Consider the following 27,079-nt stretch of genomic DNA (forward strand, 5'->3'; position numbering starts at 1 on the left):
ATCAGTATTCCGTGACTGCTATTATAGATAATGTTCCTGGACATTAGAGGTAGTATCTACGAATTTATCATATCCAAACCTACGAATTTATCATATCCAAACATTTTACAATATTGTAGGAATGGAAGATTTTACCATATTCTAGGAATGGACAATAGCACGATTTTCATGACAGATTCTCGTTAATATAATAGGTATCTATGGTAAAATATTTTTGTTAAAATCTACCAAAAAATTAATTATTATAAAAAAGAATCATTAATCTGGTATTCTTATTGCTCTGGAAAAGACATTAGATATAATATATATTTTCCCAGAGCTAGTTTCCATAAACCTATGCCTTGAGTGAAATTCGGTTTATTTCTCACTCATTTCTTACTTAATGATTCGTGTTTAAAGAAATCCCGTCCTCATATTTTACCCGTAATTTATATCAAATCCAATCCCCATTCAGACATTGTGTACAAATGCTGCACCGTAAATCACTCAGCTATCCGTTTTAACTTTCGACCAACCATGATTTGATGTCATTAAATATAACACAAACATTGTTATCATCGCAATTGAACAAAAGTAAGCAGGGAAGCGTAATTCGGCGTTAGTACGTGGCCTTATTTGTCGCCGTTAAAATGCCTGCCCTACGGCTATAGCGTATATTTTTTGTCGTGTTTGGGATGTAAATATAACGTATGTTTTGCAACTAGCAATTGTGTAGATGTACCCCAGGCACGAAACTTGTAACAATAGATGGGATCCTTTTGTGTCGGATCATGCGGGTCTGATCAATATTATATGAAAATATTATGTATGACTTATATTGTGCAAGTTTTGACTTTAATTTCTACAAAAGCTTAGTGTAGAAATGGGATACAGTTAAGTTAGAGAATTAGCTTCAAGACAAAATCTTTTAAAGTACACATACTTTACAAGATTTTGTCGTGTTTGTTTTAGTAAGTAGCTATCAACTATCACATAAAAAATGTTTCATTAATTCAACATTATACAATCCTATAGTAATAACCTTTTTTTTAAAACCTACATCAACCTACATCAGTAGATATGTATAACGAGTTAAAATCTGACTACGAAATTTATTTAAACCAATTTTGTGTTTAAGTGCGATCTTGGTGCTCAACTCGGTAATTTAGAAGTTAAAGGGATGATGTTAAACTTTTTACGGTTTTAATATGTATATCGTATCCTATTTCATTTGAATATCATAGTCATTTACCAGCAACGCCATCATTAGAGTAGGTTGGTACTTTCAGGTAGTAGAGTAGGAATACATAGATAGTAAAGTGGAAAATGATAATTATATTATAATTTATTATCCGGTTCATAAAGCATTTGTATGTTATAAAACTAAATATTCAATTTATTATCATAACTAAATCATTTTATAAGCAGGAACATAATAAATACATATCACAAAAGATACTTATTCGTTAAATTAGAATGTGAAAAAAATAACTAAATTTATAAGTTCCAAATTTTTATTTTTAGTTTGGCAACGCCTGAAATTTCGCGAAAAATTCCATAAAATCCAAAACATAAATATACGGAGTCGCGGCTTAGACCCCTTTCCTTGAAATCTTTGAAGATCCGACGTCGGGGTGATCATTGATGTCAAATTGTGTGCCACCCTCGCTAACTACGCCACTTTTCTCTTCAATTTCAGATAGAAAATTATACCTAAATTATGCGTCATTTTCTTCTATACATCTGTATTTTTTATCGACGTTCCCAAAACAACGGGAGGTTCTCAATTCCTAGCGTAGGTATGTTTATTTTACAACTTTTCATTGAAAGTAAAAACTAAATCTATAAAAGGACTAGAAACCTAGACAGAACATTCTTGTAAGTATATATGAGAGTCATTTGATATGGGAAGACTGAAAAATATATCCATCTTGGAATATTCTGTGTTTAGCAAAATTATAAACGTGCCACGTGCGTCTCTTAATTGCACTTTGCGAACGCTCTGTATACAAAATTGAATTCATTTATATTTGTTTGTGAGCGCACCTAAATGTACATTGTACATACTAATTTGTCAGAGATAGCGTTCAATTTACTGGAAAATTTATCATTTTTACCATATAAACCTTACTGTAGATACGAATATAATGTAACATTAAATTGTAAGCCTTTTATATCTCACGTGTGTAAAAAGTACAAATATTTACCCAAAAAATACAGAAACAAGTTTATTTTATTTGCTGATTGTAGTTAAATACCAATCGTTCAAAAATAACGTTTGGATTGTATTCATCATATTTGGCAATTTATTAATCTGGTGTGTATTTCGCAGTTGTTATTTTAGGACTTAAAAGTTAGTTTCGTAATTCCAAATATTAAATTTTCCATGTTCCAATTATTAAGGCCTTGAGATCCTGTGTATACTGCATTTCCCTCGCTCATGAAACCAATACGTTTACGTAACATTACTTACATTAGGTAAGTACTACTCCGATGTCGTTACTTTCTGAATCGGCATTTACAAGTGCAATCGAATAATTCTGAATTGCTCATACCAGAACATTCTGAGTTCTCAATGGGGAATAACATTACGAATGCGGAGTTTTATATTGGAAGTGGGTAAATGAAGGAAGCCTGTAAAGGGAGTGTTCCGGTTTCGCAGCTCGCGATAATATGGCTTCCGTTACGCTAGTGTTTCCAACTTATGGACACGACCTTAGTATGTGGTAATCTGTGTATTCTGGTTTAACTTCAGTCGGTCGTATGTACGTGATACTGAGAACTTTAGCTGCGAAGTAAATCAACAACCCTCTGCTAATTGTTTGCTTGGAAATAGGGTTCAATGGTTTCTATATCCGTACACTGCAAAATGGACGACTTATGTAAAAGAAAACCTTTTATTGGTGCGTTTGTTATTTTTATTTTTAAACATTATCTTCATTACATTCGTAAATATATGTAGAACAATAATTATATATAGGAAGAAAGTCAACTGACATTGGCTTTTATCACACAAAATATATTTTAATTCTTATAGAAAGTATACAAAAACAATAAACGAATACTAACATTTTTCTGTACCTAGTACAAATTCAAAATAATTAATTTGTGTAAATGTAATGTCCTGAAATCATGAATCACATGTCGCTGATTTAAATTGCAAATGTTATGATATTGCAACTACATGCATTTGTCGAAACCATAAACTACATTGTACCTTGTTCCAAGTAATGTGAATAGCTTTAGCTTTCGATGTGATCTCAATGTAATAAGCATTAATCTATCAATTTTTTCATCTCATGTTTGTTTTTATTCAATTAGTAGGTATTAAACCATTAAAGTAGGTATCTAAAGGTTTTATAGCTCAAAACTTTAAGCGTTTATTGATGAAAAATATTCTTAAGAATTTTTATTTATATTACGGTATTATCTTAGCATAATTATTATCGAATATATTCTACTTTGAAACATTTCCACAGGGAAAAGTTTACAATTAACATAATTATAATGTAAACTTTGCTCGTTGGAATGTTTGGAGAAAGCATAATAACTTTAACAATATCAAATATACCAATACCTACATACATAGATGTATTTTGTCTGCCGTATTTGTGGTTGGCAACACTTCGATTTGATTAGGTAGATAGTTTAATTTCTCAATTTTTTGATAAAGATCAGTTTTAAACCCAGATAGGGTAGAAAAAATAAATTGAAATAGTTCAATAACGAGATGAAATACGTATTAAACTATACAGCCATGTAGATCTTTTAAAATAAGTCGGTTCATCTAATAGCCAATTATAATAATCTGTCGTCTTTCAAACAGAAGCTCATATAAATTAATGGTATTAAAACGTTATAAAGAATAAACGACCTAATTTAATTTAAACATAATGATAATAACAGAAAAACTGTTATTAATAAATACACAATGCTTCGCTTGTGGATCACATATTGAATGCACGCAAGCGCATCTTATGAAACTTCGGCGGATCAAAGGGTTCTTAAGACAACGTGGTGGTCTGATACCAATACCGTGGAGTATAAATATTAATTCGATAACGAACAATACCTCCTTTATTTGTAAAATTTATAAATAACAATAATTTATACACAACTTTCCTTAAAGGTAAGTAGTATATAAGCCTTCTAAATAATAATAGTTTGAGGCTTGTAATTCATTTGAATTAAGAAACGTAGGTACAAGTCATAAAGCTTTTTAGTCAAAGCTTTAATGTAGAGCAACATACATACATATTTATTTCTATTCATAGTTAATCATGATATAATATAACTAATAATAATGAAAGTTATTAGCAGCAGAATTTAAAGAAAAAAATATAATAAATCACCAATATCAGATAACAAGTATGTGTCAACAGCTCAAACATCAAATAGCAAAGCATAAAAAAGTATGAATTGCTATTTTAATTTATTGACAATATGTGTGACAATAATATTTTAATTTAGTGAAATGCATACAGCGATAAAAAATTTACGGAGAAAAATGATATTTTAAAATCAAAATCACAGCTGGCAGTCGGCTCTCCACACCGCCACGCCGTGCATTATGCTTAGTCACGCTATTTCATTGTAAACGAGAGTTGGTTATAAAATATTAAAGGTTTAATATAAAGTCTGATATGCGATGTATGCAAATCGAGACGTATAACCACTAACCAATTTGAACTAATCGCTTCTGAACACGGTTTTGCGGAGAGATATGGAGATCGTTTACTTCACAAGTACAGTTTTTTTAATATTGAAATGACACGAAACACGTAACATCTTTTACGATTAAAATATCAGAAACAAACACAACAAAAAGTCGAGATAGTTCAATAAAGCAAATTTGATTTCTGCAATAAAACAATTGAATCGGCTCAATAATGAAATGACATATTGGCAATTTGGGGGACAATAAAATGTGTCCCCAACGCTCCCGTCATCCCATATTCATCGAATCTACAAAGGGCATATTAGCGTCGAAAGTCAGACAACTTATGTTTCATTCAGCGCGGAAGCAGGCCAGATCTAACGAACAATAGCCAGGGACGATTGCTCTTGCAAAATTAATCAGTACCTATATCCATGCCGAAGCACACTGATTTATGGTGAGGGAATTAGAAGTCGGGATTTTCCACAACTGCGCATATTTCGGACTCTCGGACATGATGCCGCATAAATTTCACGCCTATGTTAACCAGTTTACATAATTGAAAGAGTGCAGAAATTCAGCATTAGACATTTGACGAATGTCGCTTCTTTTGGTATTATAATAATTCTTCTTTATGGCGTTCAACTTTACATATTATGATCAATAAAACACAGGTTAATGGATTGGTGTAAACTGTAAACAAACAAATCGTTTTTCAGACGCAAATGGACATGAAGCATATTTACAAAACATCATACATTTGTGAGGGATAATGATTTTGAATCATGAACTGTTAATAAATATTGTCAATTAATTGATAATAATATAGCGGTAGGTTCGGAAATAAATATAAATGTTTTTACATACTATTTAAATCTATTGAATAAGTGACTGATTAGTCATTAGACGAACGGCCAAGTGCATATGTTTGATGTATTATGCACTGTACAAATGTGATGCATATCCTCGCAAACTTCTCGCAAATTACATAACAGTCATTGTATAATATAGAAGTATGTTACATTAATACGACTTCCCATTGTATCTGTATGTACAGGCTACGAGTACTGTTTTTGTATGTCATCCCAGAACAAAACTACGGAAATATATTTATTGCAAACTCCAAGTAATTACTTTCGTGTTTGAAGAATGGGTTCTTTTTAGGTGAAGCTTTTTCTGGCATTGTTTACTTCGTCATCCCATTTTATTGTATTCGTAATGAGGATAATTTTAATTGCTTATATAACAGGTGGTAAACAGAATTTATTTATTATTAGATGTTATATAAAATGTATATCCTTTTGATTGCATATAATTTTTTTTAATGTTTTAACAAAATATGTATTAAGTAGTATGAACTAATGACAAAAAGAAAATGTATCGGATAAATTAAATGTTTAATTCTACCACCTTAATCTATATGAATTAATAGTGAATCTCGGAAAAAACCTCTCTAATTTATTTACTTACGTGAAATACTTTAATCCACTTACACCCTCCCTCCTCTATTGTCAAGAGACTAGTGAAAACCTACTTTGGACTCATTATTTAATACAAGGTACAAAGTACTGAATTCATTATTCTTAATGTGATAACATAATTGATTGAAACTAATTGTTTTCTAAAGCACGTATCGTTTTAATGCTGATTGCTTTGATATAAATTTGCTCTCTCTAAATTAAATTTAGGCATGAATTAATCTCCCGTGTGGAGTTTCTGGTCTCCTATCGGGCGCGTCCCCAGGTGGCGGATAGGGGGAGGCCTCCCAGATATGGGGGGTACCGGAGGTATTGCCGGCGCGGACCAAAATCAGCTTGGAGGAACTCGAGGGCTATGTGCCTTCGTCGCAATTTCTGCTCTGCAGGGAGTTTCCCTGTGCAGTTGCTGGGTTCGAGTTCGAACAGTGCTGCTGTTGGCGGCGACGTATGGTAACCAGTGGTTGCGGACGTTTTAGTCCTACTGGGCGAGGGGCTGCTCTGCAGCGGTGGATGGCGGTTGCTACAATCGCGGCGTGGCGGGCTGGGCGGCAGGTTTTCTGGCGTCTGGTAAGGGGCTTCGGCCTCCCGTCGGGCAACCTGTTACCCGTCGTAGTGTTGTTGTCACGTCTAGCAGCTACGACGGACCAGGGGGCTTGCCTTAACCGGCTGGTTCGAGAGGAAGGACACCTCATCAAAAAAAACCCTCAAATCTGCGTTTTCAGTCCAGCGGCGTGGATTTCCTGTCCCTTTTGGACAGTTTGGCTCGGGAGTGCGTGAGCTTTAGCTGTGGCCTCCCATGGATACCGCCCGACCTCCATGGTGTATAAGGGTTATCTGGGTGCAGGGGGCACCGCCCGGACGGACTTTTTATATCCCCCATACTCGTGGGAACAAATATGTCACTTAACCCGGCCCCATTTAACGACGACTTTAGCAAAATAAATATGGACAATGATGGACAATATGATTCGGATGACGTTAGGACAAGAAGGACGAGAGCTGTGGTGCTTTCAAAATCAAGCTCAGCCAACAGCGTGGTGGATCTGCATTCCTACGAAAAAGGAAGGCTGTGGCGGAAGAGGTCCCTGGATAGGAGCCGCTCCGGTTCAGATTCAGAGGATGGAATTGGGGATTCAAAAACCCCTTGCCAAAAAACATCAAAAAGGGGGAAGGGCCGCACGCCGGGTACGTGCGCCGCTCGGCGTGCAGCCAAACTGGACGCGGCGCGCAAACTGGAGACAGAGTTGCAGGCTGAGCAGGAAGTCGCGGAGTGCGCTGAGCGCATCGAGGCGACGCGTGCTAGCGCTCCTCTCCCCCCCATACCAATAAAGGAAGGGAACACGGCGGAGGCTCTTAGCCTCCGAATTGCGGAAAACTTGGCCGCCATTGAGAAGGTGCGGTCCAGGTCAAACAATTTGAAGACAACTTTCAAAAAAGTCCTCAAATTGGCGCACGATGACATTGAACTGTCGGTGGCACAATTCAAGCGGCTGACAGTCTCTGAGGAGACACGGCTTCTGCAGGCGGACAACTCCCGCCTACAGGCCGAGATCGACTCCCTCAAAAGGGAGCTCGAAAAGGTGAAGACCCCGCAAAGCGTACAAGTGTGTCCTCAACCGCGGGAACCTGATGCTGATCTGGTAGCTGACATTTTGCGCCAGGTTGGAGACATGATTAACGCCAGGTTTGAGGCCCTAGAGGAGCGTCTGCCGCCGGCTAAGCGCTTAAGACCGGCGCTGGCGGCGGATAACAGGAGAGCGTCAGTGGAGGGCGTCCAACAGGCGACCCAGGACCTTGTCACTCTCCTACCACCAGCAGAAAAAACGTATGCAATGGCTGCCTCGGTACCGCAACCGGGCATATCGGCGACGGGGTCCACTCCAAAACGGGCCGTGAAGCATGCTACGGCTCCAGTCGGGAAGACTGCTTTAAAGCAGCAAGTGGCGGTACAGGTTGCAGCGACGGCCATGAAGCCGAAGCCGAAGGCCAACAAGAAGAAAAAAGCGGCGTCGAAAAGCGCGGCGAACTCAAAACCCGCCAGCAAAGTCGCGCCCTCCATATCAGCCCCATCCTCAGACCCCCTCCCGCAACAGCAGCCAAAAGAAGGATGGACTGTTGTCGGGAAGGGCGGGAAGAAAACAAAGGGGGCCAAGGCTAAGAAGCCTGCGGCGCAGTCTCGCAAAAAGCGACACAAGCTCCACGTTCCCTCTTCCTCGGCTGTCGTCCTGACCCTTCAGCCGGGAGCGGAGGAGCGTGGCATAACCTATGCCAAGATCATGATGGAGGCGCGGCGTGGGATCGATCTTGGGGAGATCGGCATTGGTGCGATGCGCTTTAAGCGTGGTGTTACCGGTGCCAGGATATTGGAGGTACCTGGTGCTTCCAGCACAAAGGAAGCGGATGCTCTAGCCACCAAATTGCGGGAGGTATTAGGCGAGGATAATGTGAAGGTGACCAGGCCAGTGAAGTGCGCAGAGCTGCGAATTACTGGCCTGGATGACTCGGCCTCTGCTGAAGACATTGCGGTCGCGGTCTCACATGCAGGGGAGTGTTCCGTCGAGCACGTAAAGTGTGGTGCTCTGCGTTCTGGCCCTCGGGGCGCAATGTCAGCCTGGGTGAGCTGTCCGGTGACCGCGGCGAAAAAGTTGGCGCAGGTGGGGCACGTTTTGGTGGGATGGGTTTCCGCAAAGGTCTCATTAATCGAGCAGAAGCCCCTACGCTGCTTCCGCTGCCAGGAGCTAGGCCACGTAAGTGCTACGTGCTCATCACTCGAGGATCGGAGTACCATTTGTTTCCGCTGCGGTGAAATGGGCCACAAAGCGGGTGAATGCTCTGCTACCACTGCTCACTGCGCCCTTTGTGCAGAAGCAAAGCGACCAGCAGAACATCGACTTGGAAGCTTAGCCTGTAAGGCCCCCAAGCCAAAAAAAGGCGGAATGCGGAAGCAAGATGGCGCTCGGGTTCCATCACGCTCTGCTCTGGTGCCTGCTGAGGTGCCGCAAACGGAGGCAGCTATGGAAACGCAGTAATGGCCCCACTGCGTTTCCTACAGGCCAATATCAACCACTGTGCTAGGTCCCAGGATCTTTTACTCCAAAGCCTGGCAGAGTGGGAGATTGATGTGGCGATTGTGTCTGAGCCGTACAATGTCCCCGCCTGGGATAACTGGGCGGGTGATCTGGATAGCTTGGTGACACTAGTTGCACAAGGCGGTACACAAATAGAGCGAGTGGTCAGGCGACGGGGCTGCGTATCAGCGGTAATTAACGGATACACCGTCGTGGGGGTGTATTTCTCGCCAAATCGCTGTCTCGCTGATTTCGAGGAGTTCCTCGTCGTGTTGAGAGATATGATCGACCTCGCGCAGCCAATGTCTGTTCTCCTGGCCGGGGACTTCAACGCCAAGTCCGTGTCTTGGGGTTGCCGGGCAGGTGACGTGCGAGGTACTCTGCTTGCAGACTGGGCGGTCGCCTCTGGGTTAACACTTATTAACCGCGGAACAGAGCTGACATGCGTGCGACAGAGGGGTGGCTCTATTGTAGATATCACCTTCGCGAGCCCCGCTCTCGCTCGTTGTATTCAGGACTGGAGGGTTCTGGTGGACGTGGAGACGCTTTCGGATCACCGCTACATCCGGTTCAGCGTCTCCACGCCCTCGACGGCTCACAGTCGATTCCTCACTGGTGAACGCCGTCCGCGCTGGGCGCTTGGAAGCCTAGATAGGGAGCTTCTCATTGAAGCTGCCATAGTGCAAGCCTGGCTCCCGACGCCGCAGGGTGACGGTGTTGATGTGGAGGAGGAGGCCACTTGGCTTGCCGATGCAATGGCGCAAATCTGCGACGCGAGCATGCGGAGAGTGCGGTCAGTTCCACGAAGGCGACAAATGTACTGGTGGTCCGCCGATATCACCCAGCTACGCGCTTCTTGCGTAGCTGCGAGGCGGGCGTACACCAGGCATAGACGCCGTAGACGGCGTGACGAAGAGGAGGAGGCGCGGTTATACGCCGTCTACAGAGACTGTATCGTGTCTCTCCAGGGCGCGATAGGCACAGCAAAAACTCGCGCATGGGAGGAGATGCTCGAGGGTTTGAACCATGAACCCTGGGGTCGGCCTTACAAGAGGGTGAGGCAAAAGCTTCGCCCTTGGGCCCCGCCCCTATCTCAAACTCTGGAGCCTCGATTTCTGGAGCAGGTGGTGACGTCCCTGTTTCCGAATCGGGGAAGACATTCTCCCCCGCCGATGGTATCCACAATGACTGTGCAGGAGGAGTATGCTGATGAAAATGTCCCGGTGGTCACGCGTGACGAGCTCGCAGTGGCAGTGGAGCGGCTCAAAGCAAAAAAGACTGCCCCCGGCCCTGATGGTATCCCAGGGCGGGCTTGGGTACTGGCGCTAGAGTCACTTGGACCCAGGGTGGAACAGCTCTTCACAGAATGCCTTCAACAGGGCCAATTTCCCCGGAGGTGGAAGACCGGGAATTTGGTCCTGTTGCAGAAGGACGGACGCCCGCGCGATTCGCCCTCGGCTTACAGGCCGATCGTGCTGCTCGATGAGGTGAGCAAGCTCTTTGAGCGCGTTTTCGCAGCTCGCCTCATCGACCACCTGGAGGGAGTGGGGCCGGACCTGAGCGAAAACCAGTTTGGATTCCGCCGGGGACGGTCCACCATTGATGCGATCGCTGCGCTGCGTGAACTCGCAGACAATGTGGCTGATGAAGGTGGAGTGCTTTTGGCGGTGTCTCTTGACATCGCCAACGCTTTTAACACGCTACCATGGAGTTGCGTAATTGAGGCGCTCCGCTATCACAACGTGCCCGAGTACATGGTGCGATTGCTGCAGTCCTACCTATCAGAGAGGGCTGTGGCGTACCCCACACGCCGTGGATGGATGGAAAAGGAAATGTCGTGCGGTGTTCCACAGGGCTCGGTTCTTGGGCCTCTCCTGTGGAACATCGGTTACGACTGGGTCCTGCGCGCCACTTATCTCCCGGGTGTAAGCGTGCTTTGCTATGCGGATGACACCCTGGTGACTGCGCGTGGGGCCTCGTATAGGGACGCGGCCCTCCTTGCGACCGCTGGGGTGGCGGAAGTTGTGCGCCGCATTAGAAGACTTGGTCTAGAGGTGGCCCTGGACAAGTCAGAGGCGATTTTGTTTCGTGGCCGTCGAAGGGCGCAGGCTGCTGGATCAGCAATCCAGGTGGGCGGTGCGTCCATCAGCGTTGGTCCCACGTTGCGCTATCTGGGCATCGTGTTGGACAGCAGCTGGACATTCGTGGAGCACTTCCGTCGCCTAGCCCCCCGGCTTGTTGGGGTGGCCGGGGCACTTGGAAGTCTGCTCCCGAATCTTAGAGGGGCTGGGGGTGCGTGCCGTCGTCTTTACACCGGCGTCATTCGCTCCATGGCCCTCTATGGTGCGCCCATTTGGGCTGACTCTTTGAGCGCCCGTACCAGACCCCTATTGCGTAGACCGCAGCGGGTCATGGCGCTCAGAATCGTGAGGGCATATCGCACGGTGTCCTTCGAGGCCGCGTGCGTAATGGCGGGGACGCCCCCGTGGGACCTGGACGCCGAAATGCTGGCAGACGTTTATCGCCGCGTCGCCGCGTCTAGATCGCATGGGATCAACCCATATCTGGAGCAGGTCCAGCAATGGAGGGCTGATGCTCTCGAGCGGCGTTTCATTGAGTGGAAACGTCGGCTCGAAGAGCCCAGCGCAGGAGTAAGGACGGTCGAAGCAATCCGACCGGTCCTACGTGAGTGGTGCGACAGGCGGCATGGGGCCATCACCTTCCGCCTGACACAGGTACTGTCCGGACACGGTTGTTTCGGGCGGTACCTGTGCAAAGTCGCCAGACGGGAGCCGCAAATGGCTTGTCATTGGTGCGACTGTCCGGAGGACACGGCAGACCACACTCTCGCCGTGTGCCCCGCGTGGTCAGAGCCCCGAGCTCGCCTGGTCGCAGTCGTCGGCCCTGATCTCTCCCTGCCTTCCATAGTTCGCAAAATGGTTGGTGGCGACAGATCGTGGTCCGCGGCTATCACATACTGCGAGTATGTGATGTCGCAGAAGGAGGAGGCAGAGCGGGCCCGCGAGAGAAACCCTTCCTCGGATCCGATTCGGCGTCGTCGTCCTATTGGGCGTCGTCGCCGTGTCGCGGCCGCTTTACACGGTCGCGACCTGCCTCCCTGATGATGGGCACCGGATGGTGGAACGGGGATATAATCCATCATCCGGTGCGGAGAGGCGGCGTGAGAAGTGTTCCACTCACGCCGCCCCCCCAGGAAGGTAGACCTGGCGGCCTCCCGCCATATTCGCGTTGGGCCTGGAGATAGGCTGCCGCTGACGGGTCTGCGGACGCGGTTCTACCGAATACCCGCGGCCCCGTCTATAAAGCGGCACGGCGGAACACAGTGGAGTTTAGTCGGTAGGTCCCTGCACTCAGCTGGGTGAGTCCGACATAACCCAGGGCTCTTTCCCCGAGTGCCCTGGGTATGCCTAAATGCATTCTCCACTATAAAAAAAAAAAAAAAAAAAGGCATGAATTAATCTGTCTATTGTATGCAATCGTAATAGTGCTTTAAATTTAATCTATTCACCCATATCGAGCTTTAAATTCGAATCTATTCATCCATATTCATAATTTATTACAAGAATATCTTTACTGTGACGAAGCTACGTATATAAGTCGAAGGATATAAGTTAAGTCACAATGCGAAAGTTTACTTTGTCAGAAATATCAAAAGCGCTTAGAGTTGGTGAGCCAGCGAAATATGGTATGTCTTTGTGGGAACTGAATGAATAGCGATGAAATGGGTTTAGCTTCAACTGAACGTCGCATAACCATAAGTTATCTATACATATAATAAATCTGTAGAAGGGTCAATTCTGTACATTGAAAATATTGAAAAAATATTTACCAGGGGGTGTTACTGGATCGACAACAAACCCAAATATTTGATTAAATAAATTTTTGTCTGTCTGTCTGTCTTTCTGTCTGTCTGTATGTGAAGGCATCACGTAAAAAGTAACGGTTCGATTTCGATGAAACTTGGTATAAATATACATTATTATCCTGGGCATAAAATAGGATACTTTTTATTCCGGAAAAATACGTAGAAAAAAAATAAATCTTAATTTTTCCGCGCGGACGGAGTCGCGGGCGGAAGCTAGTACGAAATAAAATGTTATTTTAGGTTATCTGATCTTGTATAAGAATATGAGTATTGTAAGGAGGTAGAATTTATGTTTGTTTGTAGGAAGTAATATACTATAATATGTATTTACATTCTAAACGAGCTTTTATTTAGAAGAATTTTTCTCTAATGTATATTTTTGAATAGGATTTGCTCTGTTTCTCTGTCTTAATTCAAGCGATGCGAACGACGACAGGGCCGGAAAGTTGATTATTATCTTACATAAATCTGTATTACTTTCTGTGTTCAACTTCCAAGAAAAGCTTTATATAAGAACGATGAATTTATTGTCAAATAAATGATAATTTGCTCAAAATTCCATTTATTTACTAAGCCTATGTACAACCACTTTTATCAATTTCAAAATCACTCCAACATCTTAACAGAAGGCTAGATATAAATATTTATTGATAACCAAAGAGTATAGAAAGTAGGTACTTCATATTATTTTCCATTAAGTTAAACAATATATAATATTATTGGAATATCGATACCTCTAAATATTGCGAATAAAGCTATCACAAGTACCTGTCCTTTGACAACAAAACCCTTTGAAGATTTCACAGTAGATATCGAGTATCCTTGGTAAAATTAATTAGGAAATAGTGGACAAATTCTCAGGTATTACGGAATATAAGATTTGTTTAAAGGTAATTCTTAGATATTGATTAAATCTGTAAGCATCAAACAGAAATAATTTAATCAAGCCAAATTTAAATCTACAGCTGTATCATTTCAGACATATTAATACTTATGTACCTACTTATATTATTCAGTTACGTTTTATTATTTATTTTCAAATTATGTGCTTGTGGTGTAAGTATGTAATGGTGGTAAGTGATAGTTTGAACAGTAAACACCCTGAATTCAAAAACATCCGTGTTCAAACAGATTCTTCTAAAATATAATTATTTTATCAAATGTGTCTGGCGCAAAGCTGGCGAAAATCATATCTATTTGAGTTTTACGATTTATCAATCCAAATATATCTACTATATTCAACATAAAGCTTTGGCAGGATAATCAGACATCTTCGTGCTATTAAAATAATAAATCCAATAAGAATTCTCTTCTCTTCACCCTCAATAACATAGACGTTGCGTAATTTAATTTACTAGTAAAAAACATGTCCCCTTCCGCCAATATTATTAGCACTGAAAGTTCATACACCTCGGGTAAATCGTACTTCGAGTTTCGGCGACGAGATGGCTTCCACCACGTCGCGACGGCGCGGCGCCTGATGCCATTGGATATACGAAACTGAGAAAATTCACCCAAATTGGGGTAAACTGAGACGAAAACAATCAATTAATATTGAAAGGCAGGTGCTGTGACTGTAAACGTATTATACGTATTAACGTATTATACTGTAAACGTGTCATATTAAATATATATTTTGGAGCTTTATCTAGGCACAAAATTTATAATCGATGTGTGTGTTTCAGTAAACATATTAAAATTAAATGATGCTATGGTAAGAATAAACTGTCTTTACCAAAGTCAATTTGATATTGTATTTCTAAAAAAACTCGATTGCCTAGTGCCCTTGCTCATCATTCCTTATATTTTGTTATCGAACCTGAAAGTAAGGAATTCTTTATTCTCCCCGACGTCCTACTTTGTTCCGAAGCACCTATTGAGAGAGATTCCCAGCTCTAACATCTGTATTGAAAGGCACTTAGTTACAAAACCGAGAGCTTAGCTGTGCTTTTGTGAAATTTGAATACTACCACTTCAATATCAATGCTTTTAAAATATGTTATAATGTCTTCATACTAAATTTGTGTTCGTTTACACAGTTGCGTTATATTTTGCTCTCATCGTTTACATGTTTAAAAAATGTCAGGCTTTATTTTAAACTAGCTTCCGCCCACGACTTTGTACGTGCATCCCCGTTTTTCCCCATTCCCGCAAGAATTTCGGGAAATCCTTTCTTAGGGGACGCCTACGTTAAGACATCTACCTGAATGTCAAATTTCAGCCCGATACGTCCAGTGGTTTGTGCTGTGCGTTGATAGATCACTATATCAGTCACTTTTGAGTTTTATAAATATATAGATTAACGATATTATGCTACATTTATTACCATTAAAAGAGTTATGTGATTGAATAAAGTATATGCTCGCATGCGTACACTCCTGACTTCTCATGGCTAGTGTATCATTTCACTAATAGCTAGTTATTTGTATAGGTAATTCAATTGGAATAAATCGATGTTTTGTTATTTTATCACAGAATATTACGTACATGATAGTACTCGTATGGCAACTAATAATGCATGCACTAATCTGTATGTTTTCGACATACCAATAATAATAAGTCGAAAACATACAAAACGGAATATCAAATTTATCAGTGTGTCACTGTACTTGTACATTATTAACATGACAGACGATAATAATACGAGGGGAGATTTAACTGTGCTCAGATAGGAAGCAAACATTAGTTGATCTTGAACCAATTTTTGAGTTCATAATTGAAATTGATTGCGAAATGAAAATATGCTTTCGCAATTGTGTTAGCATAATTTGAATCATGTAATCTGAATTAGGGCAATTTTGTTACTAGCAGTTAGTTCCAAGGAATTGTTTGAGGTAGGTTTTAACTATAATTTTCTTAATACTAGGAAACACGCAGCTGTATTTAACATAATGAACTGCATACTATTTTAATTATACACAACTACATATTTATTTACTGGAATAGCATTAGTCATTACATGCATTTTAGGAGGTTATTTTTAGTAGGATTAACAATTTTGATATAAATTCACAAATGTTCAATAAATAAAAGTAATATCACATCTACCTACATTATTACTTTTAAAAATATTAGCCACATTTTCACGGCAGGATAACAAAATCCGTAAACATAAAGTTTATTATGGCACGCAATATTTTTTGAAAAATACATTAGCTTTCATAGTTGCATAAAGCGTGGCTACACTATATTTTCACTGATGTAATTTTAACAAACCGTGGCTACACTATATTTTCACTGATGTAATTTTAAAAAATCGCAAACTGAATAAATAAAACGTTTTATAGTTCGTGTACGTTCATTGTAAATTCCTTGTAATACGATTATGAGCTTATAAAGGAATCCTGTATGTGCAAATGTACAATAGTATGTCTTTTGATTCCACGCTTATTTCAAAGTTAATCCTATAAAAGGGTGAATTGGTAATATATTTTTCAAAGTGTGTTTATGTTTGAGTTTTTATCGAGTATCGACTTTGGCTGGTGTGACTTAAAAATTATTTGGCATGATGGGGTTGGTCATATTGGGGTATGTCGTTGAGGTTTTTCATTAATGCCAAAAAAGTTTTATGTAAAAAATCTACTTATCAAACGCAAAATTTCACTAGGAAAAAAATACACATTAGATCATCAAGAAGAGAACACAAAATGCAAAATAGCATAGTAAATAATATCATATTATTTTTCACAACGAAAGATGGCATTTCAAAATTCACGCTTCCATTAACAATTTCATTTGCTCAACAGCAAAAACAATTAAGATGCAAACAAATTGTCTTTTGTTTACACTCGATTACTAGACTCTGATAATATATATCATGCACACCAAAGGCTTCTAATTAAAATGCATGTATGTTTTATAAGTTGATTCAAAAAGTTTTAAAAATCGAATTGAACTCCATAGAGAGCTTTAGGTGCAATTCTATGTCACTGCAGTTAATTATACAATTTATTACATTGCAACAGAGGTTATTATAGTGATATATTATTACATAAATTGGTCAGACTCCAGGGATACCCACGATACGTAGGTAGGTACATTAATATAATATACCATTACATTACAGTAAGAGTTGAGAATACATACAATCCTGTTGATAATGTAATCACAATGTTGCTGTTATCTCAATTCTCTTCAATTCTACGTTTTGATTTAATTTCACACATGTCCCTGGATTTGTAGGATAGAAATAGTAAGGAATTTAACATACTACAATACAACAAGACAGCGAGCGCATGTTTGCTTGTAAATATGACCCGTCTTCCGAAGCTTGCTTCCTTTCACTTGAATAACTTTGAATTTATTGAATTGTGTACAATTGCACCTGTGAATTGTATATAGGTACTATAATATTTATAATACTTACGTCCTCTGCTTCCGTTGTTCCGTTTTAGCACAGATTACCTAATATTAACTATATAGCACAGATTAACTAATGCTAATCAATAAACATTAGGTATTGTTGTCACCTATTTTCTTATTACGAATTCAATTTATACGAGTTATTAGTTGATAGTTAGTAATAAACACACGTATAGTTTAAATTACAATTAGCTTTCATTATTCAAATAAATGTGAACCATATCCCATGTCAGTCGTAAACAACGTGAGATGAAGCCACGTTTGTAGAATATGTTACGATAATAATGAAGTTCGTAAAATTTATTCTGAAACACGAATGATTTAATGAGGATGAATTATAAGTATTCATTCATTTATTATGAAACAGGCAGTAATGCAGATTATTTATACGAATAAACCAATGAATAGTACTAGAACAAGTAAAAATCACAATTTATTTTATGCGAATAGCAAAGAAGTTACCTGCTTTCGACGAAGGTGTAATTAATAGCGCAGTTAAAATACTTTGCGAAAAATTTATAATTACCTACCTTATGCATGAGAAATGTATGACATAAATGAGTTTCCAGATGTTAGAGTTTAATCATTCCTTTTTTTTTGTCGGCATTTATATTTAATATTTTTTTCGTATTAGAAAGTTATTTTTTAATTTTTATCATTCCATTCGTGGCCAAGAATGTGAGGAGGGAATTACATCAATTTCAATAACAAAATTAAGAAGATAATTTTTTTATAGCAAAGAATTCCAACCGCTTTAATAATGCCTGAATACAAATTTATTTTCTTTAGAAATATATATCTTGAAGGCGAAAATACTTAAAGCATTTACACTCGAAATGTGTTGAAACTTCATGAATATGAAACACGTCGATACCTTTATTTTTAGACAGTACAAAACGATGAATGAATAAACGTTTTGTCAATATATTTATGAAATAACCTTAACAATTTAAGATAAAAAGATACAAAATTCGTATTTATTGTATTGGTTTATTTTTCTCTAATCCAAATCGACGACACACCTTCCCAAACCAGATTGACCCTTACTACCATTCCTTTTTTACTGGAGGAAGATAGTTAATATTTCTTTATTTTTATTTCATAAAGTAAATTCGTATCCATTACAGTTGAAGGAAAATTCGATCAAGCTTTCAGGATTTACTCCTTTCCATTCACAATCTTCAAGCACTCTATTGGAAGTAACTGAATGCAATAAAAGACGGCCAGTTTATTGAGATAAAATTTGCTAACACAATAATCTAAGATTGGCATTTATATTACCAGTACTATATGTCTACAGTACTTTTGTCTAATTCCGATCAATCGTTATTATATCACTAAAAATAAATCCGCGAAGATGACAAAGTTTTAGATAAAATACAAATGATTACCAAAAATTCGTAGTATTTTTCAATACTACATGTTCCATTACTTCAAAAAATTTAAATGACTGTAAAGATGGAATAACTTTGACCAGGGTTGTATAAGTGTAGAATTAATATTAGCATTATCTAAAAGTACGGGGTTAAAAAAAGAACCCAACATGCATACCAAAATTTAAATGATTTAAATTCGAACTATAAATATATTGTAAAATAATGCTGCCATCTCCCGCTGGGTGCATTCAAAGGTTCAAATCAGATTAACACTTAGGCATCTTTCGGGCGGTTGATTTGTGAAAGCATTGTTATCAAGATTAGGGCATAACAATGTAGTTTAACGTTAGAATTAAACTGTCAACAAAGCAAGCGAGGAATTGAAAAGTACAACATTGGGGTGCGGACTGATTTTATCGGCGAATGGGGAAGCATAGCGTTAAAATGCCTGTGTGAAATTACAGTTTTGTTCAACTAACAATACCAGCTAATACTTGCTTAGTACTTTGACACATGTTTTATCGTTTTCACACCTCGAAATGTGTGTGAGTGAGTGTGTGAGCGCATATAGCAATGAACAATTTCTGTGTACGTTCCTTATTATTATTACCTACTTATAAGAATAACCTTAATTTATTTTTTGAAAAATAAAAGTGAGGAGATAGGTACACAATACTTTTGGTTGTTGGTAGGTACCTAATGGAAATGTAACGTTAAAAATTAGAATGTCTTACTAATTGCCGTTAAAATAATTAACCTCCAAGATATCAAAAAAAATCTCCTTCACTAACACACCGGTATAGATTTAATCACATTTAAAAACCATTTCAACAAACAGAAATAGTTCGGGCACGCGCTTCACTCGTTTCATTTAACCGAGAGTTCCGCTGGTTTATCGAGTAAATTAATTTAACTCCAAGATTAACTAGCAAATAAAACAAGTCAAGAAGAGCGAAGCATCTGCATTCGATTATCCTTTCGTCCCGGCTCCGGCTGTAGTGACATTTACGCTCCTTCGTTTTATTCAAAGAACTTAATTGACAGGGCTTTAACTAGGAATCTGATGATATTCTTTGTTCGGATTCTATTGTTTTATAATCACAAGCTATACCTTTGAGTTTGCGTTATTCGAAAGCGAATTAATTGAATAGTTATAAAGAAAAAGCGAAAGAGATATTTTACGGCTATTGTGCTAGAACAATAACTTTCACGTCATACTGCCTTGCTTTTTGTAGCTTGAGGTATGAGGCGATAGTATTACTTTTTCTTATAATATCATACAATGAATCAAATGTAACCTCTTCTATAAAGTTTTAAAGTAAAAATCTAAAGTATACAGGGTTACTTGTAAAACACCAGCAACCTCGCAGGACAAGATAGCTAACATCATAAGTAACAACATTTGTTCTACGACTTTTGGCATAACGCAATAAATTATTTTTAAATGATTTTTTAAACTTTTATTGTACTCTCCTAATATTTGTCTATGTTCATTTGTGTATGTTCTATTCATTATCGGATGGACGACGCGACGTTCCCTTCCCCTTCTCGTTTGCTTCTTGTTTACTTAATTTTTGAGAGGCGTAGAGTTTATAATATTCAAACGGAAAATTAAATGAATATTTATTTTTGTATGAAAATAAAATCTAACAAATTATCAAAAGTCGTAGAACAAATGTTGTTGCTTATGATGTTAGCTATCTCGTCCTGCGAGGTTGCCGGTGTTTTACAACTAACCCTGTATAAATCTATTATCACTTATATAAACACATTTGGGTGTTCTTAAGATTACTTAAAAACTATGAACTGTTAAAATTGAAGACATAAAAACCTACCGGTACCGTAGTACCTATATATAAAAATTATGTAGCGTAACTAGATATAGGTACTAACTTGCTTTATACAAAATTATACATTCCAAAGAAAATACCTACCTTCAGAATAAAGACGACAGTTGTGACACGCGGCGCCTTATTCAAAAGTATTGTTCGCAGAGCGCTAGGCAATTTGCGGTTTTCACGGCCCTGCCACATGTTACGCTGTTTGTGTTCCCTTATTGAAAGTCCCTACGATTTCCCGGTACAAGGATACAAAATACAGCTATCGATTAACGTGATCACTCATGCATAGATTATTTTTATGAGTAACCGCGTATAACAAAGGGTTTGTGGACATTGTTCAATCTTGACACCAATGAGTCCCTCCTATCTGATGCTATTTGAATAAAGAACAATAAATACAAACTTCTTTGTAGGAATATGTTTACACTTTATTCTTTGTAAGAGTATGTTTTGATTTTCCTCCTGTACATTAAATATTTATTACTATTATTTAGTACGAAATGATAAAGAAACTCGTAGTTTTTATAATATGAAACGAACTGCTATGAAGATTATGCAGTTTTATTTAAATTGAAAAAAATATGTTCTTTCTAAATCTACAAAGTTAGTGAAAAATGTTATCTATTTACTGTTTAAAACCTTGGTATTTATACTTATCTACTAGAGCTGTTAATGTAAAAACAATACGAGTAACTTTTAGAAACAATAGAAATTATATTTAACTACCTAGGTACTTTTATAAAATTTCAATAACGTCTTAGAACTGTGATATATTTTCAGCTTCAGCTAAGGTTTAATTTTTCGAATTTATATCTTTAAAGGAATATCCTTTAAACATGTAAATTCGTATTAAACGTGGTCTTACAACACGTATAAAATACGTGTACAAAACCCAACCTGCTAAGGAATACGTATGAATTTAGTATTTTATTTAGTAGTAGTCAAAACGTAGTCTGTGTTTATGAAATTTATAAATACAATGTATATATATATCACAATTTTAATAGGTAGGTACTGATCATTCATTTATATAAGCATCCGATGATAAGCTAAAAGCAGTGAAATTGACTATCTCCTTTTTGTAGTCGATTGAAAATTTATGTCGCATCAGTTTTGACCGGATCGCTGTGGTCATAAAATTATCATTTTCCCGTGGGAGAAGCGTTAATAAACTGTTTAATACTGTTAAAATTTCGGTTACGTTTTAATTGTAATTGCAGGAAAATTCTCACTCATTACGATGCGATGCATCTGTGAAGTGAAATTAAAAGATAGGTTCGATAGCTCTAATAACAAAATAAACTACTGACACGTTACTTAACACAGTATGTTTTTCTTTAATTACTCACACAGAAAGTTAAAGATTTAAATTTCCATATGCTTCTGCATATGGAAAATCACCGCAACGTAACTCAATAATAACTTCCAACATTAGCGTAACGTAATGAACATTCTCAGGGATAATGCCAGATCAACACAGTTTGCTTTAGTTCCAAGCCCCAACGCCGTCTGGCCAGCCGGCGCCGCTCTGTCGCCGTCGATACAAGCCTTACTCTACTTCCCTTGTTCCACAACGCCCCATATTCTGTTGCCAAATCTTCTCGATTTATAGTCTGGTCCCGTTTGTATCACAATTATTCAGTTTACGACTGCTCAACCCATTTTTGGGTCGCTCTAATCAATTTTAGGTGCACATTGGTGCTTAAATGATTCTATTCCCATTTTTGTATCCAGATGGTCAATTATTTTATTACAAGAAGGACACAAAAAAAAATTTGGATTTTGTAATCCTTGATTTGATCTACTTATATAATATATTAGTTTTGTGAATATGACAATGTAGGTAGATAGTTATTTAATAGTTTTTCATATTATTAAAATTAAAATCACCTACCTACCACTTGGTAAACTGATATTTGATAGCAAAGAAAGTGTATTGTCTGCATCCTATATTTACATTATTTTAAGAAGCGTTAGCAAAAGTAATTTATTCAGCCTTTTGGCCATTTCTGTACTAGCAAACGGTCTTGCTATTCGCAAGGGCTTAAATCGAATTGCCTCGAGCCGGATCTAAGCCCAATATGGGCACACGTTGGAAATACATCAAAATCTAAAAGCGATCTCCTTCGAATACGAATAATGGTTAGCAAATCTTTCAGGCATTTTCTGTATTACTTTTCACACTCGTTTGCTGTTTCCGTTTCTTTTAATATTTAGTGTCATATATCATCACGGTTGTCGAATAAATCGTTTGATCCTGAAGGTAAGCTATAATCTGTAACGAGAAACAATAAATTGGACGTTTTTACGAGGTCGGGAACATAATGGTATTTTTTGGACAATTTGACAGTAAGACCTATCTTCGAATTTAATAAAGAAATTCGATACATATAATTAAGCGTGGTACCTACTTATATCGGCTCATTTCTAAAATTTAGACAAAAAATTATATTCTATAAAACTTTAAATTACCTTCAAAGTGAATGATGTAATAAAGATCTTCACATTACGACTCATCTAACTCCTGACATATTTTCATCCAGTTATAGTTAACGGGTTTTATTTTATACAACTGGGAGTTCATTACTGCCATTACCATACAAAGTAACACACTACGTAAAAGTTTAATTAAGAGCAGTCTATACATATATCCTCTAACAGTAATAAATTCTTTAATTTAAAAAATGATGACTGTTTTAATACAAGTATGTTTTTATTTTAACACAATATAGAGTAATGTCATTCCTCAGCTTCTTTTGAATACCTATTAGTGTTTAAATTGACTGCATAATAATGCCAAGATAGCCGTCAACAAAAAGCAGGATGCGCAGACCCGCGCTTCTCCCATTATTAATGAGGTTTTTAATAGACTGACTATAAACTGCGATGAATTTTAAAGTAGCCCTGGGGTATTGAAATATTGCTGGCTAGTGCGGACGCTAACTCGACGTATCATAATATTTTAACTTTAATTGCAAATTTCATACTAGAATACCTACCTACCGCGTTCCGACCAAAATGTTTTGATAAAAGTTTCATTGTTAAACATACAATATTTGTTTCAATCTAAAATTGAACTCGGTATAAAACTAAAATTAACATGAACCATTAGTGTTTATGAAACGTGCACTGGGTGGTGACTCAGTGAGATTATAAAATTGTGTATAACATAAAGTTTTATTAAACAATGTTAAAATGCTTATAAACATTTTGCTCAGCGTTGACATTAATTCATTCATTAGCTTGCAAAATATTAAATTATGTAATATGAGGTTGTTTCACACGCGGGCTTTGTTATCGGTGCCTGTCGTGTGTTGGTTTTATGAGCTCTTTTACTGACCATAATATGAGGGCTACTGTTATCGAAGAGTGATTATTAACTACAAAGGAATTTTATAGAAGTTATAGATTTAAAGGTTATCGTTTAAACATTTTATTTATCACCAGAATTATGTTGAATAGTGATGACAATATAATGACCACCTAATTTAAGTTCTTTTATTTTTATTGAAGCTTAACTTAGATAATTATATTTAAAATTAAATAAAGCATTACAGAGGAGTAATTGCGAAAATATTCAATTAAATTATTTATAAGACCTACGTCACACTGAAACTTATTAACACGACTCGAATGTATTGTTTGGGGTCGCAGGAAGCTATTTCCTTCGATTCCTGTAATTTCCCTTAAGATTCGCTCCACTTAAGATTAGTAGTTAGGTATATTGCTTATCAGTTATCTTCTTATTACAATTGCTTTGCTGACACCTAAAAATTGTTTAACACTAAACCTTTAATATTAGATTATAAAACACATTTTCGCTTGCAATAAATGCCTCCATCCATTTATAGGTTAAAGGGGTGTGATTTGTTTACAAAGCTCAATTAACGTTGTTCGGAGAGCACTTTTCGCATGTAATTTTATAAAACACACGGTTATTTTTATAGTTTGCCATAACCCGGGAAATTTGTGTTTTGTATTACATTTTAGTTGGATAATAAAGTGGTAACACGACACATTATCGATAAATTATATCAAAGATCTTAACCACTTTATGTATCTTAATTCTCTTATTTAGGAAGTTATTTCTAAATGTACTCATATAAGTGTATCTGTTTCAGTTCCTGGCACTCCTGGAGCGGAATGTGGTAGCAAACATGAGCCTTCAGTATCGGCAGATGACGCTGTTCGCCCCCACCAATGCAGCCTTCCAAAAGTACAACGGGGAAATGGATGACTCATTAGTGCTTTATCACATATGTAAGTAGATTTGTTGATTAATGTTGAAAATGTATAATTGTTCATCGATATGCGTAGTATAATGACTACTTACTAGCGAATTAATGGTTACAATACTGATCCCACTTCTGAGTTCTGAATCAAAGAAAGATGAACCTCAAGAAAGATGACCTATTTTTAATAAAGCGCCACCACCTCAAGCAAGCATTTTACGCAGAATTACATCGATAACGAATGAATAAACAAGCCTAGAGGAGATCTTTTCATTTTCAGATTTATCAATACTTTTCTAAAAATACTTGTTTTTCGCTGAAAATATAAATCTTACGAAAAACATCCTTCAAATGACGTAAATCGAATTCAAATAAAAAATTTACACGAACATAACTTTTATAAGTACATACTGACAAGTCTGCGAGCCATCGTCGTATAAAGAATGGTCGTTATCGTATAGGAGGTAGCAACGTTGACAAGTGAGCATTTTAGTATAGTTGGTTCTTTGATATGTAATTTCACTTATTTCGATGACATTTTAGTTATTTTGAAATAAAAATTGCGTATGGCACCTATTTTACAACGAAAAAAACGTCTTGCAATAAAAAATTATGTCTGATGGATCTATCTAAAGGCAAAAGATTAAAAATTACGCGTTAAAAAATGACTTTAAATTAAGGATATTTTCCTGTGCAGATATTAAGATGCGCACTAATAAACGCAACCACTGCGGCCAGCCAGACAGCCCGGACTCTAAACCGAAATAGCAAGAGAAACAGTATATCAAAAACCCAACTATACTAAAATGACTTTTTTTTAAACGTTGCTAGCTCCCGTACTATTAAACGACAGATTATTATCATCAGATAATAATGGTTGATACGACTATATAATAGGCACTAATCGCCCACATGGGTTCAGCAATTTCAACTAAATCAGATCAATCGATCTTGATTGATTGACATACTTTAATAGTATAACCCCAATGTAGATTTAATAACTTAGTATTAAACAATGTATACCTACTTGTATAGGTATGCATTCAAAGGATTATATGAAATCAAAAACAGATGATACCAAAATGTATAGCCGACTTCATAGTTTTTGCAGCCTCATGTGCCTATTGAAGAAACTTTTAAATATAAATTACCCTGATTACCTTTTAACTGTTGTTATGTTTCCCAGCAAACTTGGCGACGACGCTGACGAATTTGGATTATTCAATATCCTCTGAACTGGATGGCAACCCTCCGTTATTTGTGACGAGACGGCGGGACACACAACATGATGACATTTACGTCAATAACGCAAAAGTCGACGTCTCGAGATCATATCAAGCTACGAATAGGAACGGTAAACGACAGGTAACGGCATATTTAATATCATAAGAATTTAATGTTAAAGATCCCTTTGAAGCTTCACGTATTACTAGGTGCACTTTTCAAGGGATAGAAATTAAATCAAATGTGAAAAGTTCCATTTCCTCTATTATTTTTCTTGTTCTACGTTGTTATGCAATATTTAACTGCAGTTTTGCAGTTAAATAAAACTTCTTTAAAGTTTAATAGAACGTTTAATAAAGTTGATTTGCAGAAGTACGGTATTTAAAATTAAATATTTCCTCTTTTATTGCCAATAAATTAATTTTTTCTTTACAATTTCATACCTATTTACGTGTACTAGTATTTACGTGTAACCGTAGATCGTTAAAGGCGGGAAGTTATTAAGTTTTATTGCGTTTTCGCATCGAGATGACAATATATAGCAAGGCTTAAAAGACTAATCTGACTGTTATGGGAATCCCAGCGGCCGTAATTTTTGTGAAGCCCGTACATAGTGGATTTAGATGCTTAATCGTACTTTACGATGTTTATTGTTCTACAAAAGAACTCGGTGCTGTCATTTTTCTCATTTAGCAGATGAAAATGAAATTTTAAAATTGCAGAATGTTGCGAAATTATTTTTTTCTTACACATTTTTATCATACTCGGAGCATAAAGGAAGGAAGGAAGACTTTTGGCCAGCCTTTGTCTTTGCGCTTGCTACACTAATGAAGTAAAATTGGTGTAGATGGGCAGGGGCTATGAATATGAGATAAAGAAATAAAATATTACATAGAACCTTTATTATTTTGTAAAAATGATATCAAATACGTGATTAAATATCCTTCTCTTAGAATTTTTTTCTATTTAGTTTTGT

At 37.9% G+C, this 27,079-nt stretch overlaps 1 protein-coding gene across 5 annotated transcripts in view; it reads left to right on the forward strand.

The window, feature by feature from the left end:
- The window catches only part of LOC123693037 (fasciclin-1), a 79,290-nt gene that overhangs the window by 22,666 nt on the left and 29,545 nt on the right, over nucleotides 1-27,079 (forward strand). For all 5 annotated transcript variants that reach the window (XM_045637938.1, XM_045637940.1, XM_045637939.1 and 2 more), the window contains exons 2-3: nucleotides 24,769-24,907; nucleotides 26,066-26,244. In XM_045637938.1, the coding sequence (XP_045493894.1) occupies nucleotides 24,769-24,907; nucleotides 26,066-26,244 (318 nt within the window). The remainder of the gene's footprint in view (nucleotides 1-24,768; nucleotides 24,908-26,065; nucleotides 26,245-27,079) is intronic.

The sequence above is a fragment of the Colias croceus genome, chromosome 7 (genome assembly GCF_905220415.1).
Source record: "Colias croceus chromosome 7, ilColCroc2.1".
Classification (NCBI taxonomy): domain Eukaryota; kingdom Metazoa; phylum Arthropoda; class Insecta; order Lepidoptera; family Pieridae; genus Colias; species Colias croceus.